General features: G+C 50.1%; 2 protein-coding genes across 3 annotated transcripts in view; one reads left to right on the plus strand and one right to left on the minus strand.

Moving 5' to 3' along the window:
• KCTD10 (potassium channel tetramerization domain containing 10) overlaps positions 1–12,359 on the plus strand; it is a 23,040-nt gene extending 10,681 nt beyond the window's left edge. Inside the window, exons 3-7 of one of the 2 annotated variants that reach the window (XM_012731026.1) lie at positions 4,407–4,576; positions 7,079–7,168; positions 7,463–7,515; positions 8,733–8,928; positions 9,753–12,359. In XM_012731026.1, the coding sequence (XP_012586480.1) occupies positions 4,407–4,576; positions 7,079–7,168; positions 7,463–7,515; positions 8,733–8,928; positions 9,753–9,977 (734 nt within the window). In that variant the 3' untranslated portion in view covers positions 9,978–12,359. The remainder of the gene's footprint in view (positions 1–4,406; positions 4,577–7,078; positions 7,169–7,462; positions 7,516–8,732; positions 8,929–9,752) is intronic. The other variant, XM_004690952.2, reaches the window with a different exon arrangement.
• A 99-nt stretch (positions 12,360–12,458) lies between these two features.
• MYO1H (myosin IH) overlaps positions 12,459–20,589 on the minus strand; it is a 48,621-nt gene continuing 40,490 nt past the window's right edge. The window contains exons 22-32 of the mRNA XM_012731025.1: positions 19,678–19,746; positions 18,398–18,482; positions 17,601–17,760; positions 17,060–17,143; positions 16,274–16,367; positions 16,050–16,105; positions 15,223–15,358; positions 14,813–14,880; positions 14,629–14,723; positions 13,871–13,970; positions 12,459–12,997 (exon numbers count right to left, since the gene is read on the minus strand). Of these exons, the coding sequence (XP_012586479.1) occupies positions 12,974–12,997; positions 13,871–13,970; positions 14,629–14,723; positions 14,813–14,880; positions 15,223–15,358; positions 16,050–16,105; positions 16,274–16,367; positions 17,060–17,143; positions 17,601–17,760; positions 18,398–18,482; positions 19,678–19,746 (971 nt within the window). The 3' untranslated portion in view covers positions 12,459–12,973. The remainder of the gene's footprint in view (positions 12,998–13,870; positions 13,971–14,628; positions 14,724–14,812; positions 14,881–15,222; positions 15,359–16,049; positions 16,106–16,273; positions 16,368–17,059; positions 17,144–17,600; positions 17,761–18,397; positions 18,483–19,677; positions 19,747–20,589) is intronic.

Genomic DNA, 20,589 nt, shown 5'->3' on the forward strand with positions numbered 1-20,589 from the left:
TCCTATTGTTTGTAGTGTTTTGCTTCTGCTTCACTGAGCAGGATGCTTTTGGGATCAAGCCCTGAGTAACTAGCTCTTGCTCAGGTCAGACATTTTGGTGGGGGTGGAGGGGAGGTGGAGTGTTCATTCCAGGGCTGCTGCTGCCTGCAGCACTGTTCTGTTGACAGGTGTCTGGATGGCTCCAGCCTTCACCATCAGGAAGGTCATTGTTCTGGAACACTCTCCCTCTGCCCATGTGCATTTCCCAGGGGCACTGCTGCCTAGGCTTTGCCACATCATGGCACATGCAGAAACACATGTTTTCACTTTGTGAGTGTGAGCCTGCAGACCCCAGACCCACCGCCACCTCAGGGTGCAGCATTAAAACCTTACTGCTGACAGCGCTGCCCCAGGTTACTCCCAGGGGGTTGAGCTGAGAGTAGCGTCTTAGGCTTGAATAGATATTAGCGGTTGTGTCGCTTTACACCCCTCGTGGCAGTCTGAATTTTTGCTAACACTGGGGGCTGCTAGACCTTCTAATTGTGGTCTGGTGGTTGTGATGGGGTGCTCTGTTGTCGGTTTAACATTCCTAATTTTTAGCATATTTTTATGTTTATTGGTCCTTTTTGTTTTATCAAACTGCCTGATTTCTTATTTACCCATTTGCCCATTTCTTTTTCTTACTGCTTTGTAGCTGTATGTTACAGATCTCACTTTTTTTTTGTTGTTCTGTTTTGAAATATTTTTTCCCAGAGGATGTCAGAGTTTTACATTGTTTCTTACAGCTGGCTGGTATTCACCTGGGGATGAGTTTTGACCCTCAAGGGATATTTGGCAATGTCCAGAGAGAGTTTGGGGACAGCGCTGATGGTGTCCAGTGTGTAGAGGCCATGGACGTATCCCACTAAACGCCCTACAGTGCTCAGGACCTTCCCCCCACCAACCCCAATAACCCTGGCTGAGGCTGAGTATCCCTGCCCTGGAGATGCTGGTTCCAGATGAGACAACTTCCCGGAACCTGAATTTGTAACAGGCCTCAGATAACTTTCTACTAGGCAGGTTTGGGAGCCAGAGAAACTCAAGAGTATAGATACTTAATGTGCTAAGAAGAGGTCAGTGAAAGCTCCCCGAAGAGGGCTAGGGGTGGAGGAGGAAGCACGAGGTATGCTGGTGGGGCTGGGGGCCCATCTCCCAGACCCCCAAGATGAACCCCCAAGATGAACCTTGATAGACCCGAAAGCCATACAGTTCCTCCTGGAGGCTGGGACTGGCACTTCTGGACACCGCTGCTATGCTCTGTCCCCCGACACTGATAAGGTGGGTGAAGGGCTCACAGTCAGATCTAATTTGAGTGTCGCAGGCAGACTCGGCGTGGTGCCGTATGCTTCCCGTGCTTCTCTTATGCCAGCCATGTGGGGCACCTTTTTCTGGATGAGGAAAGTGCTGGACAGAGAGGTTCAGTGAAACACCCATGTCTTCCAGCAGGTAGGCACAGCTGGCTCCTGCTCAGGCCTGCCCTGTACCCACTGCGCTGCATCTCACCCCCCGCGCCCTTGCACCTCCAGGTCTGCACCCCTCCTGCTCTGCACTCCAGCCTTGCCAAGGGCTCATCAGACCTCTGACGCTACAGCTTCCTGAGTGTCCCTGCGGGCTGAGGCAGCAGGGAGGACACCCCGTAGGCAAAGAGCTGCTTGACTTGCATTTGCTTTTCTGCATGCTGAGCTGACTATTTCGAAGGGATACAGGCCTGCTTTGAAAACAACTAAAATATTTTCAAGTCAGCATGCTAATTGAAACCTGATGGAGAGCGTGCCTGGCTCCTTTGCCCTTATTTGTCCAAAGTATGATTCCTTTGCCACAAGCATTTCCTGACGGCATTCCTGAGCTGTAGCCCAGTGTCATGGTCTGCCTGTTCGCTTATGGAAACATTGGACTGCCACTCAGATCATTGATTTTTGGGGCCTTGCTCTCTCTAGCAGCTGTGTTGTCCAAGCGTCAGAGGTATGGATCTTCTCTTCCCAGTGCAGCTGGGATTGGTTGCTATTTGTCCTGTAGACTTAGAGTCTGTTTGTCTTCTCAGTTCTGGTGGAAGACTTTCTCCTGTGAGTTTCTTGTTCTTTGTGGCCTAGTTCTGCCTCTTCTACTTGGGAAAGCCAGTCAGCCTCTCCGAGCCTGTTTCTCTCCTGTGGGAAACACAGGAATGAGCCCCCTTCAAAAGCACAGTTGGGCAGGTAACACTGTCTTTCCACACCTGTCAACTCACTGGAAGAAAAGCACTGTTCTGGGTAATGAATGTGGTAGCTGGTGTGGCGTGCGGGCCCGGTGCCACCTGAGGATATTAGGTCTGACCTGTGGTGGATTAGGGCTGTTTAAAAATACTTTGCCACCACAGGAAAATCTGCATTTCTGACTTTGAGTGAAACGTCAGAGGCTCTTGCATCCCTGGGCTCATGTTCCTGTGGACCAGGATTAATTGACGCAGGAAGAGCTCCCCCCACCAAGGGGCCCTGTGCTAATTTGTGCTACTTGCTCAAGGCCCCGTGGGCATGTGAGCCAGGTAACAGATAACTAAGTCCACATTGGTTGTCTCGGGCTGCCGTGCAAGAGCCATCAGTCACTGTGAGGGGTACGACTTAGCCACTGGCTCTCTGGCAGATGCTGCAAGGAGCAGCAGTGCAGGGGAGCCCCTGGAGGACTCTTGTAGGGCTGGTGGGTTTAGGGGTGACTCTCGACTCAAGTGTTTGCTGCTCTTAACTTTGTTTTTTTTTTTTTTTTTTTTAAGATTTATTTATTCATACAGAATTGGGGTACAGGCCAGAGATGCAGAGGGTGAGAGGCTTCACCAGAGACAGAGTGGGGAGCAGAACAGACAGATTGACGAAGTACACTGCTGAGGGGAGCAGCGGGCGGGCCAGGAGAGGTCTGCCACGCCATGTGATCACCTCTGGGGCAGGCAGGGATCGAACTCATGCGGAAATGGCTTTAGATTCTCAGTGCTGTGCTTTAACCCGCTGCGCCACCAGGGAGGGCCAACTTTTGTTGGTTTCTTAACCAGGGCCCTGGGAACTGTAGAGAAGCTGGGTTTGGATCCAGAGGTGTTAGGGATGGGAGTGTGGGCTCCTTCTCCCAAACTGACCAGAAGCAACAACGGACTCTTACTTATACCTCCCACTGCCCTGTGTGTTAGTGTTTTCACGCCTGTGGTGGGGGCAGGAGACTTGGAGGCCCCTTGTTGGAGATTGTTGGTGGGGAAGACTGGGACTTCACTGTCAGTGGCTGCCTTTCTTCTATTACTTCATGTTTTCTTTGGAGAAAATAGAACTTGTTTGTTCCATTCCTACCTCTCTTTTTGGTACCTCCTTTTCTTCCTGGGCTCCAGTCCTGCTTACCACTCCCAAGAACAGTAGCATTTCATTAGTGGAATTTTGCAAACCCCCCTGATTTCTGGGGGAAGGATTATAGACCAGCAAGGAGGCTGGAGGGGACACTGAGAAGCAGAAGGGCTTGCCTGCCTGATCCTGTCCCAAGAAGTGCTCACATGTGTTGGGTTCTGGTCGCGGTTAAGACACTGTCCCACATCTAATAAAAGTGAGTCCCGGCCCTCCTTGGTGGCACATCGAGTTAAAGCACAGCACCATAAAACTATCCAAGGCCACTGCAGCACAAGTTCGGTTCTTGGCCAGGGAGCTGACCCACATGGCACAGTAGACCTCCCCTGACCCACCCGCTGCTCGCCTCAGCAGTGTACTTCAGTCAGTCTGCTCCCCACCCTGTCTCTGGTAAATCCTTCCAACCCCACCCCTCAACCCCCATCCTCTGGCCTGTACCCCCAGATTTTATATGCATAAATAAATAAATCTTAAAAAAAAAAAAAAGCGAGTCCAGCTGCTGAGTTAGCCTGAACTGCTTGAGGCCTTGGTCTGTCTGGATCACTATTTTGTCGCATCACTGTCACTTGCCAGTGTGTGGAAGTTAGAAGTGGAACTGTCTGTGTGGAGTTGGCGAGTGTCGAGGTCACCCTTAAGAGTCAGAGATTGTGGTCTGTTTTCTTAGAAATGATGGTTATTCAGGAGTCTGAAAAATGTGTAAAGTGTTAGAGAAAGAAGTAGCAGACATTTTCACTCCATCGTTGGGTTGGTCGTTTGGACCCCTGTTATTCCAGAAGTGGGGAACTTGGCCCCTGTGGAGATGTTCTTGTTCAAGGGATTTTTGAGGGTGCTCTCAGTGTGCTTTTAGGCCTCAGGGGCCCTGGGCCTGCATCTGTGCTCATGCTGCCCCACAGGGCTGCGAGGTGGGTGGGGCTGCAGCCTTCTCCGTGGTGTACTTTGCCCTGGAAGTTAGAGGGAGCCAAGAGACACACCCTTCTCCTCAGCACCTTCCCGGAGAGCACTGGATAAGGAGCCTCTACCGTCCTCTGTCCCTTGCAGGCTGGATCCTCATTGATCGCTGTGGGAAGCACTTCGGTACAATACTCAACTACCTTCGTGATGGGGCAGTCCCCTTGCCTGAGAGCCGCCGGGAGATCGAAGAGCTGCTGGCAGAAGCCAAGTACTACCTGGTCCAGGGCCTGGTGGAGGAGTGCCAGGCCGCCCTGCAAGTAGGCATCTCCCTTTCTTACCAGATGGATGGGGAGGCACCAACCCACCTGTCCTCATTGCCTAGCTCCCTTGAAGAGGGCAGTTCCTCCCTCACTGAGAGGCTGTGGGAGTCAGTGAGCTACCCTGGCTGCTCCCCTTTGGTCGGGGTGACCTCAAAGAGCCTTCTTTTCATGCTTAGTCGCCAGCTGCTGATTCCGCCCCCAGTGTTGGGTCATCTCATGTGTCATAGCAACCCTCATTCTGGCCACAGGATGTAAAATGGTTTTCTGGACATATTTTGGGACTTTTTCTCACCCTGTGAGTCATTGTTGCAAGTTAGAATAATCTATACAGACAGACACTCCTCACTCCTTAGAGTGATGAGACCTGAGATGAGACCGTTGGGGTCAAATTTAGTGATATCAAACTTCTACAAAACCATAATGCTTTTAGACATAGCCAGCAGCCTTTAATTTCAAGGGGTATCCAAAGTGGCAGCAGTTGGGGAGTCCCTGCAGGTTGTCAGGAGTCAGACCTGTTTACATGAGGCTCATGCCTGTGCCTCCCACCGCCACGCATCTGGGGTTTTGCTGGAGCACTGTCCACGCTGCCTAGCTCCTCAAGCTGTCCTTCTGCACAGCCCCACCCTGAGCGTCTGGAAACCCTGCTCTGCCCTAGCTGAATGTTGTAGCCTCTACTTGATTTTTTTAGTTTAGTTTTTTATGTTTCTTAAAGTAGTGCATGTATATCCTATAAGAAGTCATGCAGTATTTCAAGATTGATATGAAAAACACCACCATATGCCTTCCCTTGCCCCCAGCCTTTTAAAAAGATCCTTTTAGCAGTTCTGTTTACTTTCACAGTCCTTATTATACTACTCATTGACATGTCAGTTTCCGGCAGCGTCTGTGGCATTACTACAGAACATTAACCTTTTACTCGTGCACTGCCAGCATCTCTAGCCAATACCAAACCAACATACATCTTCCTTCTTCCATTCTCCCAATACTTTATTATGATTAAATCAGTATTCAGTTTACAGTGTGATGTGTAAATATTGTTGAACCACAGAGTATACATGAATTTTGGTGTTTGTAATTTTTCCAGTTTGTGACAATTAGTGTTTGCTTTAGTGTTTGCTTGGTTTTCTAAATACATAGCTCTACTTATTGTAACTCCCTGATTCAGTTCTGAATGTCCAGAAAGATCTTCCCCCTGTGGTCTTTGTAGACACATCAGAGAATCTCTTTCCTCTTTTTGGGGCATGTCCTCTAGATTCCCTTTCTGTTAGTCTGGGCAAACCTCCAGGCCTGCCTTCCACTTACTGACACTTTTATCTTTCTGTTGTACTTTCTCAGTGACTTTACTTCTTCAGTGCTTCTCTTGAATTTGTCATTCCTCCTGTCATATTTCTAATTTAGAAGAGTCTTCTCTGAGTTGTTTTTTTTATACGGCATGCCGTTTGGTCTTGGTTCTCTAATACTATTTGAAGTTTTCTTTCTTTCTTCTTCAGCATCTCCTTCCCTTTTCTCTCTCTGGTTTGGTTTCTGTGTTATATTTAAGAGGTTTTCCATATACAATCTGATGATCCCTGGCTGACTGTTGAAACTTAAGAGTAAGACTGAAAAGCTATTTATTCCTGAGTGGTCCTTGATCTGGTGGCCTTGGCTGACCTCTCAGTGGGAACTCCCGATGTCAGCATCTGTCAGTCTTTTGTCGGACAGATCAGTTAGAGGAATCCTCTGCTCTCTTACCTGGTGGGTGGAAGCCTTGCTGACTGCCTTCTGGGATCTGAGTAGAGGAAGGGCTTGGAGGTGGGAACCTCATCATTTAGTGTGTAGCCTGTTCGCTGGTTCAGAATAGCAACCCAGCCTGTGTTCTGTTATGCAAACCCCTCCAAGAAAGTGGACTTTTTTCCTGCCAGGCTTGGGAATGAAATCTGTCTGGGGATCTCACCAGTAATTCTGCTGGCTGTAGGCAGCTCTCTGTGCTGGCACCATGCCTGGTGTCAGAGCTGTTCTGTGAAGAATCCCCAGCAGTCTTTCCTCTTTGCTTTCGTAGATTTCAGCTCTCTCCTATGCCGTGGTTACCACTCGTCTGTGAGCTGCTGTCCCACCTTCAATCTTGGCATCTTTTGCCTGCTGACTTCTTTCCTTCTGTTCCTTCTCCTACTGGGCATGCTTACCCCCGTGTTATTCCTCTGTAGTAATGGAAGTGGGCTTTTAGGAGCTTTGATTTAATTTTGTTTCTGTGGCCACGTTCAGGGTTTATTTTTGAGGGACTTCCCGGGTTGTGGAGAAGTGCTGGCATTGTTAGTGTGCCCTGAGCAGTGCACACAGTGGCCCTGGCCAAAGAGCAGGCTTGGGGGAACGCGATTCTGTCTCCTGCCATCCTGAGTCACTGGTGGTAAGAATCCTCTTCTCTTTCCACCTCTCCTTGCAGAGCCTGTCTTTGCTGGCAGGCCAGCTGAAATAATCCAGTGTTGGGCAGGCCTCCTAAACTGAAAGCATGTTTTGTTCCAGCAGAACAAAGATACTTATGAGCCTTTCTGCAAAGTTCCTGTCATCACCTCATCCAAGGAAGAACAGAAACTTATAGCAACTTCAAATAAGGTAAGTTGGTGTTTCTTTTACTACCAGAAGTGATAGAGCTTCTTTCAACACATTGTGAAATAAAAACATGTCTAGTGGTCTGAGCAAGACCTGAGGAGGGATTGAGAGTGGGAACCTGCGCCTTGTGCTGTGTTCCCCAGATATGGGGCCACGCCATCCCCCTCTCCGCTGGCAAGCTCCCCGTGTCTACACCTCTGGCCTGGTGGCAGGCCTCAGCTCTGTGGGAAGCCAGTGGATCTTTGTTTCTGCATTCTCAGTAACTCTTCTTCTCTTCTTTCTTAAAACAACCCACAGCCAGCCGTGAAGTTGCTGTACAACAGAAGTAACAACAAATACTCATATACCAGGTAAGGCGTCAGCCAGAAAAGACAACTGCATTCCCCAGCACGCCTCCGCTCACACCAGCCAGGCCCAGCTCCTCTCTGTCTCCTCAGATGAAGGCAGCTTGCATCGCTAGATACCCAGCTAGATAGACATGTGGGTGGGTGGATGAGATAGGCGAGGCTGTTGTGAGATGAAGTTCATCCTTTTAAAGTACACAGCAGTGTTAATTTTCATATATTCACAGTATTGCATGGTGCTCACTACTTACCTCGTTTTGAATGTTTTCATACCCAAAAGATCCCTGTAACTCCCATTTCCCTCCATCTCCTCTCCTCATCCCCAGCCCTAGTCAGCCACTATTTTGCTGCTGTTTCTATGGAGTTGTGTGCTCCTGTCCTCCGAGGAATGAAATCATAGGTTGCCTTTTGTGCCTGACTTCTCTGACTTAGCTCCTCACAGGTTTCATCCATGTTGTATGTTTCCGTATTTTATTCCACTTTATGGATGAATAATATTCCATTGTATGGATGGACCGCAGTTTGTCTACATTCATTGCTTGATGGACAGTTAGGGTCGTTTCCATAATCGTAACTGATGCTGCTGTGAGCGTTCGTTCATGTGCGCGTTTTCACAGGGCCCCAGGGCCTCATTTCTCCTGTGTGTGTACACCTGGCAGGGGTGCGAGATTGTGTGGTAACTGTGCTCCTCTGAGGGACTGCCAGACTGTTTCCAAAGCAGCGTCATCACTTTTCCCATTCCCACCAGCAACACCTTTCGGCCCTTGGAACATGCGGCTCAGTCAGAACCTTGAGTGGTGCAGGGAGGTTTCACGAATTTGCCCATGTTCCATAAACTACCCCAGGTAACGTCCCCCTTGGGCAGTTTCTTCAGTAATTGTGGTTCAGGGGTCTCCATGTCCCCTCCTGAGTGCCCTGTCCAGTGTCTTCTTCAGCACTGCAGCGTGGGCAGAGCAGGCAATCAGCAGCAGGTCCATGCTCGGGCTTTGGCTGGAGCTGTGGCTTCTGAGACCTCGCTTTGCCATTGTCAGTTTTGCTTTTTGTTAGTTTTTGGCCCCTCGCAGTTAACCTAATTTCTCTGACCTTCCCCTTTCTTCTCTGAGCAGTGGCACAGTAAAGCTTCGTATGGGATTATCGTGGGTTGAAATGTGATAGTAGACATGAGGGCCCAGCAGGTGTAAATGTCTCTGGCTGGGGTCACCTTATCATATGCTCTCTTGCAGCAATTCTGACGACAATATGTTGAAAAACATTGAGCTGTTTGATAAGCTGTCTCTGCGCTTTAATGGAAGGGTCCTGTTCATAAAGGACGTCATTGGAGACGAGATCTGCTGCTGGTCCTTTTACGGCCAGGGCCGCAAGATCGCTGAAGTCTGTTGTACGTCCATCGTTTATGCCACTGAGAAGAAGCAGACCAAGGTAAGCGCCTCGAGTGGTGCTGGCTACTTCCCCGCTGCCCTCCTCACTGGAGCAAAAGCAACATAGCAGGAAAGGCTTTACAAATGTTTTTCTGGAGTCATGATTGCTCATTGTTAAATTATTCATTATCTTCTGGGCCCTGGAAGATCCAAGTGTAGGTCTTGGAAGCACAGAATGGTGTTGCCTGTCTGATGCTCGGCAAGTGGAGACAGTCCTACCGTACCTCGGTTCCTTTGCCGTGACGTTGATTCAGACGTGTCCGTGTGCCCTGGGTCTCTGGGCTTGGTGGAGCTCTGCTTATGCTGTTCCTGCCACCCTCCACGGCTGTCATTCCCACCACACGTCCCCATCCCAGCGCCCTCATCAGGAACAGTGACCTTCTGGTCATGACCAACTTACTTACCAGTTGTCTGTTCTCTTACACACTGACCTGGAGTGTCCCTCCACTGTCACAGGACCCGGTCACTCGGTGAAGCCTGTTGGCCTCCTGCCAAGCTCATGACTCCCTGGCTAACCCGGATCCATTTTTCTGTCATCCTCTCCAAACCATTGCACTTGACCTTTCCCATGAATTCTGTTGCTGTCACATTCTGCAAAGCGCAATCAAGCCCACAGCACTGTTAGAGTCCACTGATAATTGAACTTTGGTCCCTTTACTTCCTCTGCTTGCTGCTCTCCTTGGGCTCTACGCATGGGCTTTCTTTTTTAACCATAGCGTATACTGTCCTTTCCTCCAATCTCTGAAGAGTAAATCTGGTTACCGGGATGGGGGGGGGGTTGTGTGTGATGCTAACTTACCTGCCTTGTGTCTTGTGGGGATTCAGGTTGAGTTCCCTGAAGCCCGGATTTATGAGGAGACCCTGAATATTTTGCTGTATGAGGCCCAGGATGGTCGGGGACCTGACAATGCACTCCTAGAGGCCACTGGCGGCGCAGCCGGGCGCTCCCATCACCTGGACGAAGACGAGGAGCGGGAGCGGGAGCGGATAGAGCGTGTGCGGAGGATCCACATCAAGCGGCCCGACGACCGGGCCCATCTCCACCAGTGAGCAGGCAAGCACTGACTGCCCTGCCCTCCCTCCGTGCTACACTCAGATCCTTTGCAGCTCCTGGGCCCTTCCGCTTCCCCTGGAGCCCTGGAGAGACTTTGTCACGAGCCAGAAGGTTGTTTTGATATTCCAAGGTGGGTTGGCTGTCGTTACCCAGAGGTGAATTGTGCCCTGTTTTGAACCAGCTGTGTCCAAGGTGTCTCTTTCCATGAGATCCTGGAAGTCAGGCTTTTGTGGTTCTCGGAGGAAACGTGTGGATGGGTGTGAAGTGTATGTGAGAACCTTTGTCTACAGTATTTATTTTTTTGTGGGTGTTGATTACCTGTGTGAACTTTTCAGGTGGCATTCCCTTTGGGGTTCCGGTTGACTGCTCTGAGAGGGATCCTGCAGCTGGTGGCCACCCGAGATGGCCGTGCTCCCTCATTCCTGACCCTCTACCCAGTGATGCCGCTCCCACGCGCCTGGCTCACTGTCTCCATGTCTTTGATAGAGGTCCACTCTGCGACAGGTTTCCACCTCTAACTCAGTGAGGTGGTCGTGGAGAAGAGACCTGATAAGCTTCATGCCTCCGAATGGGGGAATCCTAGCACAGCTCTGGGTGCCTGGCTGTTCAGGGCATCTGTTGCTACTATGGCTGGTCTTTGATCTGATGCCTGCTGGGACCATACCTGGCTAGAGACAGGCCTCTTCCTAGCTCCACACCCTTTCCAACCTCCCTTCCTCTGTTGACCCACACCATGCCCAGGAGCCCAGCTGGCCTGGAAGCTCACAACCCACTGCCCCAGGGCGCCCGTGCATCCTTGCCCCTATGCTTCCAAATTAGACATGGCACCAGCCTCTTTGTCCTCCCAGCCTGGCATCCTTGTGGGGACCCACCACACCAGCAGCCCCCTCTCAGAGTAGTCTCCCTGCTGTAAAAACTGCATCAGCTGGAGACCCCTGTGTGTCGTTGCCTCTGAGTTTCACACAGGAAGGAGTGGCCGTCAGTGAGCGGGTGAGAGCATGTGCAGACCCCCTGGGGCTGGTCAGTGTCTGTGGTGGCGTTTGCGCAAGGGACGTGTGACTGTCGATGGGGACATGTGCTTGTGGGCACAGGAGGCCCGCACTGGAGCCTCTGTCTGCTCGGTGGAGTGTAGGACGGATGTCCTCAGTTACTACCTCCAGTCTCCTGCGCCTGTGAAGGGACAGAAGCGAGTGTGACTAGCTGGGTGGTTGAGACTAGACTAGGTAGAGTAGTTCGGGAGACGCGAATGTGTAAGAAAGCAGTGGGTGGGTTGCTGTCTGCTTGGCCAAGGAAATGTTACTGTTTTATACCAAAGGTATTCATGTGAGCATCCTTTGACACAATGTACTCCAAAAAACGAGTTTCTATTTTGAAATGGTTTTTTACAGCTTAAACTTTATTTTGAAGCCAGCAACAAAGACTACAATAAAACTTCAAAACAATCATGACTGAACTTTTAAGAAACATCCACCCAATGTACAATTTTTAGCTGTCATGTGGAAACTTTCTTATCTGGCCACCTGGGTTTTATTAAGGAAAAGGGGGGCTTAAGGTGTTATGAGATTTTTTTATACCGACGAACACCAACCCTGCTGTTCGGGTTGAACTTTTTTAGAATGGTGAAGTATGTCAGTCTGATGTTTTCTGTAGGAGGATGGAACCGCCATCGTCTTAAGTTGTTTAAATGTTTATGTAAAGAATTAGTTTGTGGAACAATCTGATTTTTTTTGGCTTTACACCGTATGACTTAATGTTCTGGCAGTCTCTCTACTTTCTTTCAGCTTTGCACCTGTAGTTTTGAGTCTTTGCTTCCCTGGGATACAAACAGATGCATAAACATTCCATGTTAGCTGCATGTAGAGCCAGGAGCTGACAAAGTGTCAGCTGGTCGCAGCATGCTACCAGAGGAGCTGGTACTGTGCACACGAGGGCGAGCCAGGGGTCTTGCTTAAAAGCTAAGTAAAATACTGGCTTGTTGTGTGGGGTTTTATGATCATGTGACTACTTACAAAAGCGTAACAGCCCTCAGTGATTGGTTCAGTTTTTTTCAAATAAGTCGTCTGGTCGTGGTCCCGGGACTGGCGCCCGGGCTCCTGCCTCAGCGGCCGCCTCGCCCTCCTGCGGTGGGCGCCCGGTGCTGCCGGCAGCCGGCCTTGAGTGCGTTCACCTGTACTGACAGCAGCTGTTCAGGACCCAGGGTGAACACTTAGCTCCCCTCTGTCATGTGCGCTATCTTTAGGGTCCCCCAGTCCCTGTAACATCTGTGTCACTACCCTTTTTGTCTCTGTGCTATGAAAAACACAGTAAGCTTTAGCTGTAGTCACTGTTGTATGAGCCTTTGTGGAACGTGTAAAATAAAAATCATGCCCCTGCGTCTATTTTCTGGGTCTTTTTGGAAATGCACAGTCAAGTCACAGATGTGCAAGTTTGTGGCAGAGACCTGCATTCCCACCTAGCGCCACTCAGGGTGGAAACAGTGACAGTCTCATGGGGTGGGAGGCTCTTGGCTAGAGGAAGGCCAGCCAGCCGGTGCTGATTGAGTACTAGGAGATCAGCTGTGGATAGAACTCACCATCTCGAGCTGAAAGCTTCTCAGAAAGGTACCCAGTTCCTTAATTTCTATGTTCCACGTATTTAAAGCCAAATTCAGATTGTGCAGCTTCTGAAATTTCATTCCTCACTGAACCAGCAGTCCTGTGTCTCAGGGCCACTTGATGAGAGTAGAGAGCTGTCCACCCTGACGATAGTCAGTGCCCATCAGGGTCGGGGGCCTTTAAAACCACTCCCTTAGGTGACTTGAGGTTGGATTCCTGAAAAGACATCTTAATTTAGCACTGCAGAGCACTGAGGAGCAGGGCCTGGGCTTTGTCGGGAGATGCCACGCTATTTCTGCAGTGGTGATCCCTTCCCTTGAGGTGTAGCTGCCTGGATCGAATCCTCACTCCCAGGTCCTTCACTCCGAGCAATGGGGACAGGACAACCTCCTCCTCTGTCAGGACTTCATGTGCACCGACACCTGGCAGAAGGCAAATGCTTAGGTTTAGGGACCGCGCACCTGGCCTCTCATCACCCCAACTGTCAGCATCATCAAGGTGGGTTTGGGTGAGCTTCGAGAAGCCAGCCCCACAGCCACTCAAGCCACATTTTTAAGTGGCCTAGCTGTGGCCTGTTAGCCTCTTGAGCCTGCCAAGTGGGGAGACAGGCGGTGTGATTCCAGGGGATATACCTAGTCTCAAAGGGCAAGCATGTTAAGACCACATGTAAAGGGGAAAATCACCATCTCGTTGACAAGATGATGTGCACATATTTCAACCTGCCCTCAAGGGGTCTGATTGTATTATAAAGACACTGTTGTACATACAGAAAACTTCAGTTTCATGTGTGCAAATTTCAGTGAGCTTAACAAACTTCTTGGTGATAGACCATTTTCTGATTATAGTATTTGGTATGTACAAAACATGCCTTAAAGATTCAGTCCTGTTGGCTTTTGACATTTCCTAGCTAAATCAGATCAAAATGACGCTGTGTGTGTGTGACCGTCGGGGGCGGTCAGTACCTGTGGTGCCGCTCCGGGCAGCTGGCATTGAGGGCAGAGCACCACACCCCTCCCTGCAGTGTACACGGGGCATCTGCGCACTGAGCCCAGGCCACACCCCAGCCAGTCACACCACAGTTCTGGGCGTGCGGCACAGCACTAGTCGTTTTCAGAGCTCGCCAGGAAGAATTCCAGGGGCCAGTTTCTGCCTGTTTTTCAGGTGTGGAATTAGACATCGAGGGAGAAATGAACTCGCCTATGGTGCCGGTCAACTTGGAACAGTCAAACTGGAGCTGAAATGGGCGGAGTTTCAAATCTAAATCTGCTTACCTCCCTCCCCAAACAGCTACTCACCACTGTTAAATGTCCATTTTTATCTCTGTAGATTTGTTCTTCTGGTCCAGTGTCAAAAACTATTGTGCCTTCTCTTCCAGGGCTGATATAAAACTGTAAACTTAAACATAGAATAGTGAGTTACCAACCTTTGTTTTCCTCAGTCTTTGATCTGCAAGAGAAATTCACTTATGAAGCTTAGTTGAATTCCTGCCTTACTACGTATTTGGGCAAGCAAAGGAAGAAAATCATTTCTGCAGCAGGGAAACATCACATTTCTGTAGCATCTTAACATCAGTTTGGCACATTGTTTTCAGGGGCCAACTGATGGCAAAAGCCCCACCTATACCTCTCAAAGCAGAAGCTCATATGGGGCTGGGTCTTCCCCCAGCAACAGACCGACAAGAACCACCACCTGCCAGCGCCTCCGACTCGCTCTTCACAGTCCATATGAATTTACTCAGCAAATTACAAAGAGTCGAGGCCTGCTAGGAGCAGCGGGAGTCTGAAGGGGAGATGCTGCCTGGGCTCTGGGAGCATGGTCTGGGGATAAGGAGGGCATCTGGGAGAACGTCACCCGGGCATGTGCTGACGAGTCACCTCACATCCCGACAGGACGTCCGCACTTGCCCTAATCTCGACCTCCAGGCGGCTGTGACCTGCCGGGAGGGTCAGCGTCTCTGGGGGACAGCCCCTCCTGGGAACATAACCACCTCCTTGGAAACATGGGCATCTGCCTCCCCTCCGTCCTGACAAGCACTGGAGCTGAAAGCATCTACCTTCCTTGAACGACAGTCACCATGTTCTCCTTCACCAGCATGACGAGTTTGGTGACCACCTCAAACACGTGTTCGCTCTGTAAGATGGCATCCCCCTGAGATGGAGAGGACACGTGACACAGGTTTCACAATGGCCACTTACAGTGTGCCAGGTCTCTTTTAGGGACAAGGGAATGTCTGTTACCTTTTGCTTGTCCTCTGGCGAAACATGAATGACAAAGATTCCATCACTGAGGTTGCTGGTAGAGATACCTTAAGACACATCCAAAGTTAGGGGCCAAGAGCTGGACATTAATGCAGAGAAAAACAAGGCACATCTAGGGGCCCCCACCCACACACTTTCTTCCTCCCAGTTGGCACAGTAGGGTGAGGACCTGTTCCCTGAACAGCATGCTGTGGCCATAGGGCCTGTGCGCTAAATAAAAATCAGTGGCTGTAGGTCCAACCTGGATACTTGAGAGCAGGGGGTGCCAGAGTGAGAGGCACAGGCCTGGACAGCCCCGGGCACCCTGGGCTGTCTCCCACTTGGGGGGCTCCTCGCCACGTGCCTGGGAGCTAGATCCATCTAGTATGCAGTCTTTGCTCGCATCTTACCTTTGAGTGCTGAGTACTCTATTTTCTGCTTGATTTTGGCAAGTTCCACCACATAAGCTGCTTTCTGAGTAAGAATGAGTTGCCGCTGCCTTGCCTTGAAGCCCTTCCTGTCATACTTAGTGACTGGGACGCCATACTGCAAGGAGACGACTGTCACCACCGGGGAGGTTTGCTTCAGGTAGTGTGGCCCCCAGAGTGCCATCCCTCAGAACCCCGAGACTTTGCAAAGGGTTTTGCTCTCTGCGCCCTTGTTCTCTACAGCCTTGCCTTCCTGAGACAGGGCAACAGGCATCGGCCACACAGGTCACTCTGGGAGGTCAGCAGGGACGAAAGTACCCTCACAGCCCACTCAGTCAGGTTTCTGTTTTACCAGGAGCCAAAGGCATTGGGCAGCCACTAGGGTGTGCTCACCAGCTGCTTCCTGTAGTTCACACTGTGGACTCCTTTGTCCTCTCAAGAACCGTTACCTCCTTGGGAGGACAGCAGCACAGAGCTGAATCTGGCCAGGACCTCACACCCTTCACTGTATTGTGCAGCCCACTTTGTCACCTGCCAGAGAGCTGCTCACTCACAGGCTATGTGAGGGTTAAGTTTGTGGCTGCGTTTCACAGCTTCAAAGAAAACCAGGCAGCTCTCAGGGAGACAGGTAAAGAGCATAACAGGTGTCTGTCATGTCCCTATAATCTGAGCTAATGCCCAGTGTCAGGTGAGGGCCTGGCCTCCACACCCGCATTTCAGCAGCTCTTCTGTCGTCCGTCACATGGAAAACACCCTGTGCTCAGGCTGCAGAAGGGACTCCTCTTGGAGCAGGACATGTGCCTCCGTACCTGGATCTTCTCACCGCTCATTAACTGAAGCACTCTGGGATTAATGTCTCCTTCATCTAGGGAGGGAACCAGAGCACAGTCATCACTGAGACCGCCGGGCATACGCACTGGCATCTGCTCTTAGATCCTCCTGAGCTGGGAAATCAGCGGGCAGGAGGTGTGGTGGGGTCCAGCACCTTCCTTTGCCTTCTATCCAAACTGAGTGAGTGGAGAAGTGTACTCACCTATCCGGCTGTTGGCAAAGGGCTGATTTAAACTTTCTGTGTAGCCTTCTTTCTTCCCCCTGAACACTTCACTTGCAACCACCTTTTGCTGCATCTGGTTAAGACATAACAAGAACACGAGCACGGTCACCAGCGGCGCCATGGGACAGAGGCACTTGCCTCCTTGGGTGGGTGGTGGGAGGCTCTCATACCCCCCCAGTTCAAGTTAGAACACCCCCCTGGCTTTGGCCTATTTGCCCTAAAAGTGACACTTGTGGAGACTGGGGGGATGTGGGCTTGTCTGTCGGCTTCTACAAGTGAGGTGTCTGGGGCTTCAGAGCAGCTTCTTCTAAATCAGATGGGCCAGCTGGTCAAGTCCAGCCTGTGACCTGTTTTTGTAGTTTTACTGGCGCACAGCCATGCCCTCCACTATGGCTGTCTGTGCTCCTGCTGTCACTACCGAGCTGAATATTTATGAGTGCGATCATATGGCCCACCAAGACTGGAGTATTTTCTGTCCCTTTTAAAAAAAAATCTGCTGCCCGGCAGAGAAGCATATACAAAGCTAAGCCTCCAGCAGAGAAGGGGACCGGCACTGTTCCCATGGTAACTGTCAAGCTGGTGTAACCGCTGCCACTTGAGGAGGGCAGGGCTCTGCTAAGTGGCTTACGTACATTTAACTGTCAACACAGATGAGGCGCGGCCAGCACGAGCCTCAGCTGACAGGCGGAGCAGAGGCCCGGGAGGCTAGGCGTGCGCATCTGCCAGCAGGGCCGTCCTGCCTCCCGCACGACACCACGCACCTACCAGCACTTTCCTTTCAGCTGGGATCCCGTGGCAATACTTCCGAACCAGGTTCCGCGTGCACATTCTCCTGAGCAGATTTGATGCCTGTGTGGGGAAGACACCCCTCTTTTCCATCTGCTTTGCTTCTTCAGTTCTACTTAAATACAGTTTTAATGTTTTCAGTGCATGAGAAGCAGATGACCATCTAGCCTTGGATTAGCTTTTTGCTACTGCTAAACTAGTGGTCCTTAATCTTGAATGTGTTTGAATCCCACAGCTGGCTGCTGTGCTGGGTTGAGTAGCTCCCTCTGTGCTGCTGATGACACAGCGTCATTAGGGCCACCGTCACTAAGCCAGAAATTGTTCAAAGTGCTCTCTAACCAGACTGCTGTTGGCTTTCATGGCCACTGAGGATATTGTGAACACTGAGGCATCATCTTTCTGTGCAACACCCTGCAACGACATGCTTTGCTAAAGCAGCCCTCTGAGCCCAGGGATGCAGCACAAAGATGTCAAGCTCTGTGCCTGAGCCGCTGGCTGCAGGGCTGCAGACAGGCCTTACATTTTCCAGGATGCCAGGAGGCCTCAGCCAGCTCTTGTCCAGGACGTTCTTTGGGATGTGATACCGAAGATTCAAGATGTAATTCTTCCGTGCAAACATGATAAACTCCTCATTGTCAGGACAAAGGGGCTTGTCTCGGTTGATGAATCCCTTTATGAACCTAAAGAGCAGAGTGTTTTGTTTTCTGGTCCATATTTTCACTGAGACTTGTGTTCTTTCCCCCATTTGATTCAGAGAACGCCAAAATGGTAGAAATTATTTTGATTACCATGTAGGGCTACAGCGATGACACCCACAGACCAAATCTGCCCCACAGAGATGTTCTCTCATTCACACTGTTTTTAGTATTGTGAATTAGTTGCCACCAAAAATGGGAGGGTGACATACAAGCCAGTTGTCCAGCTGGCTTGGACATTCGAGCCTGCCATTTCTCCATGGCAGTGGTCAGCTGGGTGAGATTTTTGACTGCCCCTCTGAGGTGAACTGAGCTTTCTGGTTTGCTGCAGTCCCCACCATTCCTTACTGTCTCATCCAGCTCAGGAGACTCAACTTTACCTGCCTGGCAGCAACAGACATTTAACTTTGTGAGCTTTAAGTGAGGTTAAGACAGTGCAAATGTCCTGCATGGTGATCACCAATCAACTAAGCTGAAGGGAAAGACATGCAACTGGCCCCTGAAGACTGACATTTCGTAAGGGCGCCGTGCAAATCCGAAAAGCTCAACCGAGACCACCACTGCCCTCTGCATGCATCCGCGGTTACAGGCACCTTTCCCACTCCTGCACCCGAGAACTTACTTTCTTATAACCCACACCGCCCACTTTCTCCTTCTGGCCTCCTTCCGAGCCAGGGCTGCACGCCAGTGAGCTTCAAGTTTGATGGCTGAAAGAGTTCACTGCTGACATTAGAAGGTGAGCACAATCATTGAAATACAAAAGACTTTCTCAGAATTATTCAGTCACAAACTCTGGGTGCCCACCACAGCACTCCAAGAGCCCCAGAGATGGAGAGCCAGAGGAGCGTTGTCACTTCTCCCCTAGGGATGCTCTGACGCAGCTGAACGGGGCAGCAGAGGGACACAGAGTGGTTTATCGCCCACATTGCAATGTTGATGCAAAAAAATGGGACACAGAAAAATTAGATTGCTAGCTTATCTACCAATTTTTAATGTTTTTCAGATACTCGTTTAAAAAAAAAATCTTCATAGCAGCACTGGCTCTATTACAAAATCCTCTGGCCTGTACCCCAGTTCTATATGCATAAATAAATATTAAAAACAACTGGAAACAACCCAATGCCCCTCAGGATGGGTACATTGCAAGATGCTCTTCCTAGGACAGTGGTCAGCAAACTACAGCCCTCAGGCCAATGTCTGTTCATGAAAATAAAATTTTATTGCCACGTAGCTATGTTGTCCTGTCATTTACATTTTTGCCTAAAGCCACCTTCATGCTACTGCAGCAAGTAGCTGCAGTAGATGGATACAACACATCTGAAATATTTACTGTCTGACCATTTAAGAAAAAGCATGCCAATTTTTGCTGTAGTGGAATATTATATGGCTGTGAAAATGAGTAAATCTACACACACCTACTGGTTGAGCTTCAACAATGTGGCCCAAAAAACTACAGTACAATTTCACTAAGTTCAAAATATGGCAGCCTACTGGCATTGATTAGTGACAGCTACATGTTCTGAGAAATGGATCATTAGGTGATTGTGTCAAATGTACAAACAGAATAGTCTCAATGGCATCGCCTGTAACTCATCTAGGCTTTATGGTACAACTCAGGGGCTCCAAAGATAAAAATGTTAATAACCCATTTAAAAAAATTATTCTTTAAACATACACATGTAGATCAAACAGAACATCCACAGAACAAATAAAGGCCTAGGTCCCAGAACTAGACTTGCAAGTCAGCCCTACACAAGGTTTTGGGGTGTACAACAGGAGAGCAAATACCTGTGCCTACAGGAGCTGAAGGGATGAGTGGGAAACCAGAATTCTGTCCACCTCCCACACACTCCCCCCCTCCCCCTTTCAACCTTCGGCCAGAAAATGGAGTCTTGTTTTTACCTGCTTGTCTTTTTTTCACAAATGCTCTCCTTTCTAGGCAGGCTTTGTATGTAGCTTGGATTCTTGCAACTTAAAATAAAACAAAACTTCGGTGAAATGGCTTTTGTTTGTTCATCTATACTGAGGACCTTGAGGGGGGATGCTACGGCCCCTTGGGGCATAGAGCTGGCTGGGGTAGCCCATTCTGGGGACCAGAAGTGAGAATGGGTGTATTACCTCAAGTCCTCCTTCCAGAAGTTTCCTTTTTCCCCTCACAATACCTGCTGGCCCCTAACTCATGCTAGGCACTGTACTTCATCTTCATACCCCACAAAGCAGGTGTCAGCTTACTTTAGAAAGGGGCGCACAGACTCACAGGCAGTGCACCTGCTAGGAAGGACCCAAGCCTCCCAGACCCATACAGGCTTGCCCCATAGCTTGTCCACTCTGTCCACACCTACACCTGTGCCTGAGCCCACCACAGGCCAAGCTCACCTGTGGTCCTAAAGACCAGCAGTGTCATCCCCTGGGCGCTGGTGTGAGGTGCTGACTGAAGGGCCCTGCAGCCCACACCTGCCCTTAGCCAGATCCTGGTGATGGGAGCCCACTGCTGTAGGAACCGAGATGAGACCACCTAGCACAGACCACCCACCCAGCCTGGTCAGTGCACGCCCTGAAGCCAGGCAGTTTCATGTTGGAACCCCAGCTCTGCTGCCCACTAGCTGTGTGGCCTTACCAACTTCTCTGGGTACACCTCAGTTTCCCTGAATATAAAATGGAGGTACTGTCCCTCCATGGGTTGGCTTTAAATGCAGTATGATCACACCAAGGGTTTAGTTCACACCCAGCGTGTAGCAAGCACATTACTCAAGGCAGAGTTCTTCTCAACAGAAGTATAGCTCAAGGGGCAAGTTTTGACTTTTTAGTTTTTGC

Source organism: Condylura cristata, unplaced genomic scaffold, assembly GCF_000260355.1.
Source record: "Condylura cristata isolate star-nosed mole 26May11 unplaced genomic scaffold, ConCri1.0 scaffold00029, whole genome shotgun sequence".
Lineage (NCBI taxonomy): Eukaryota > Metazoa > Chordata > Mammalia > Eulipotyphla > Talpidae > Condylura > Condylura cristata.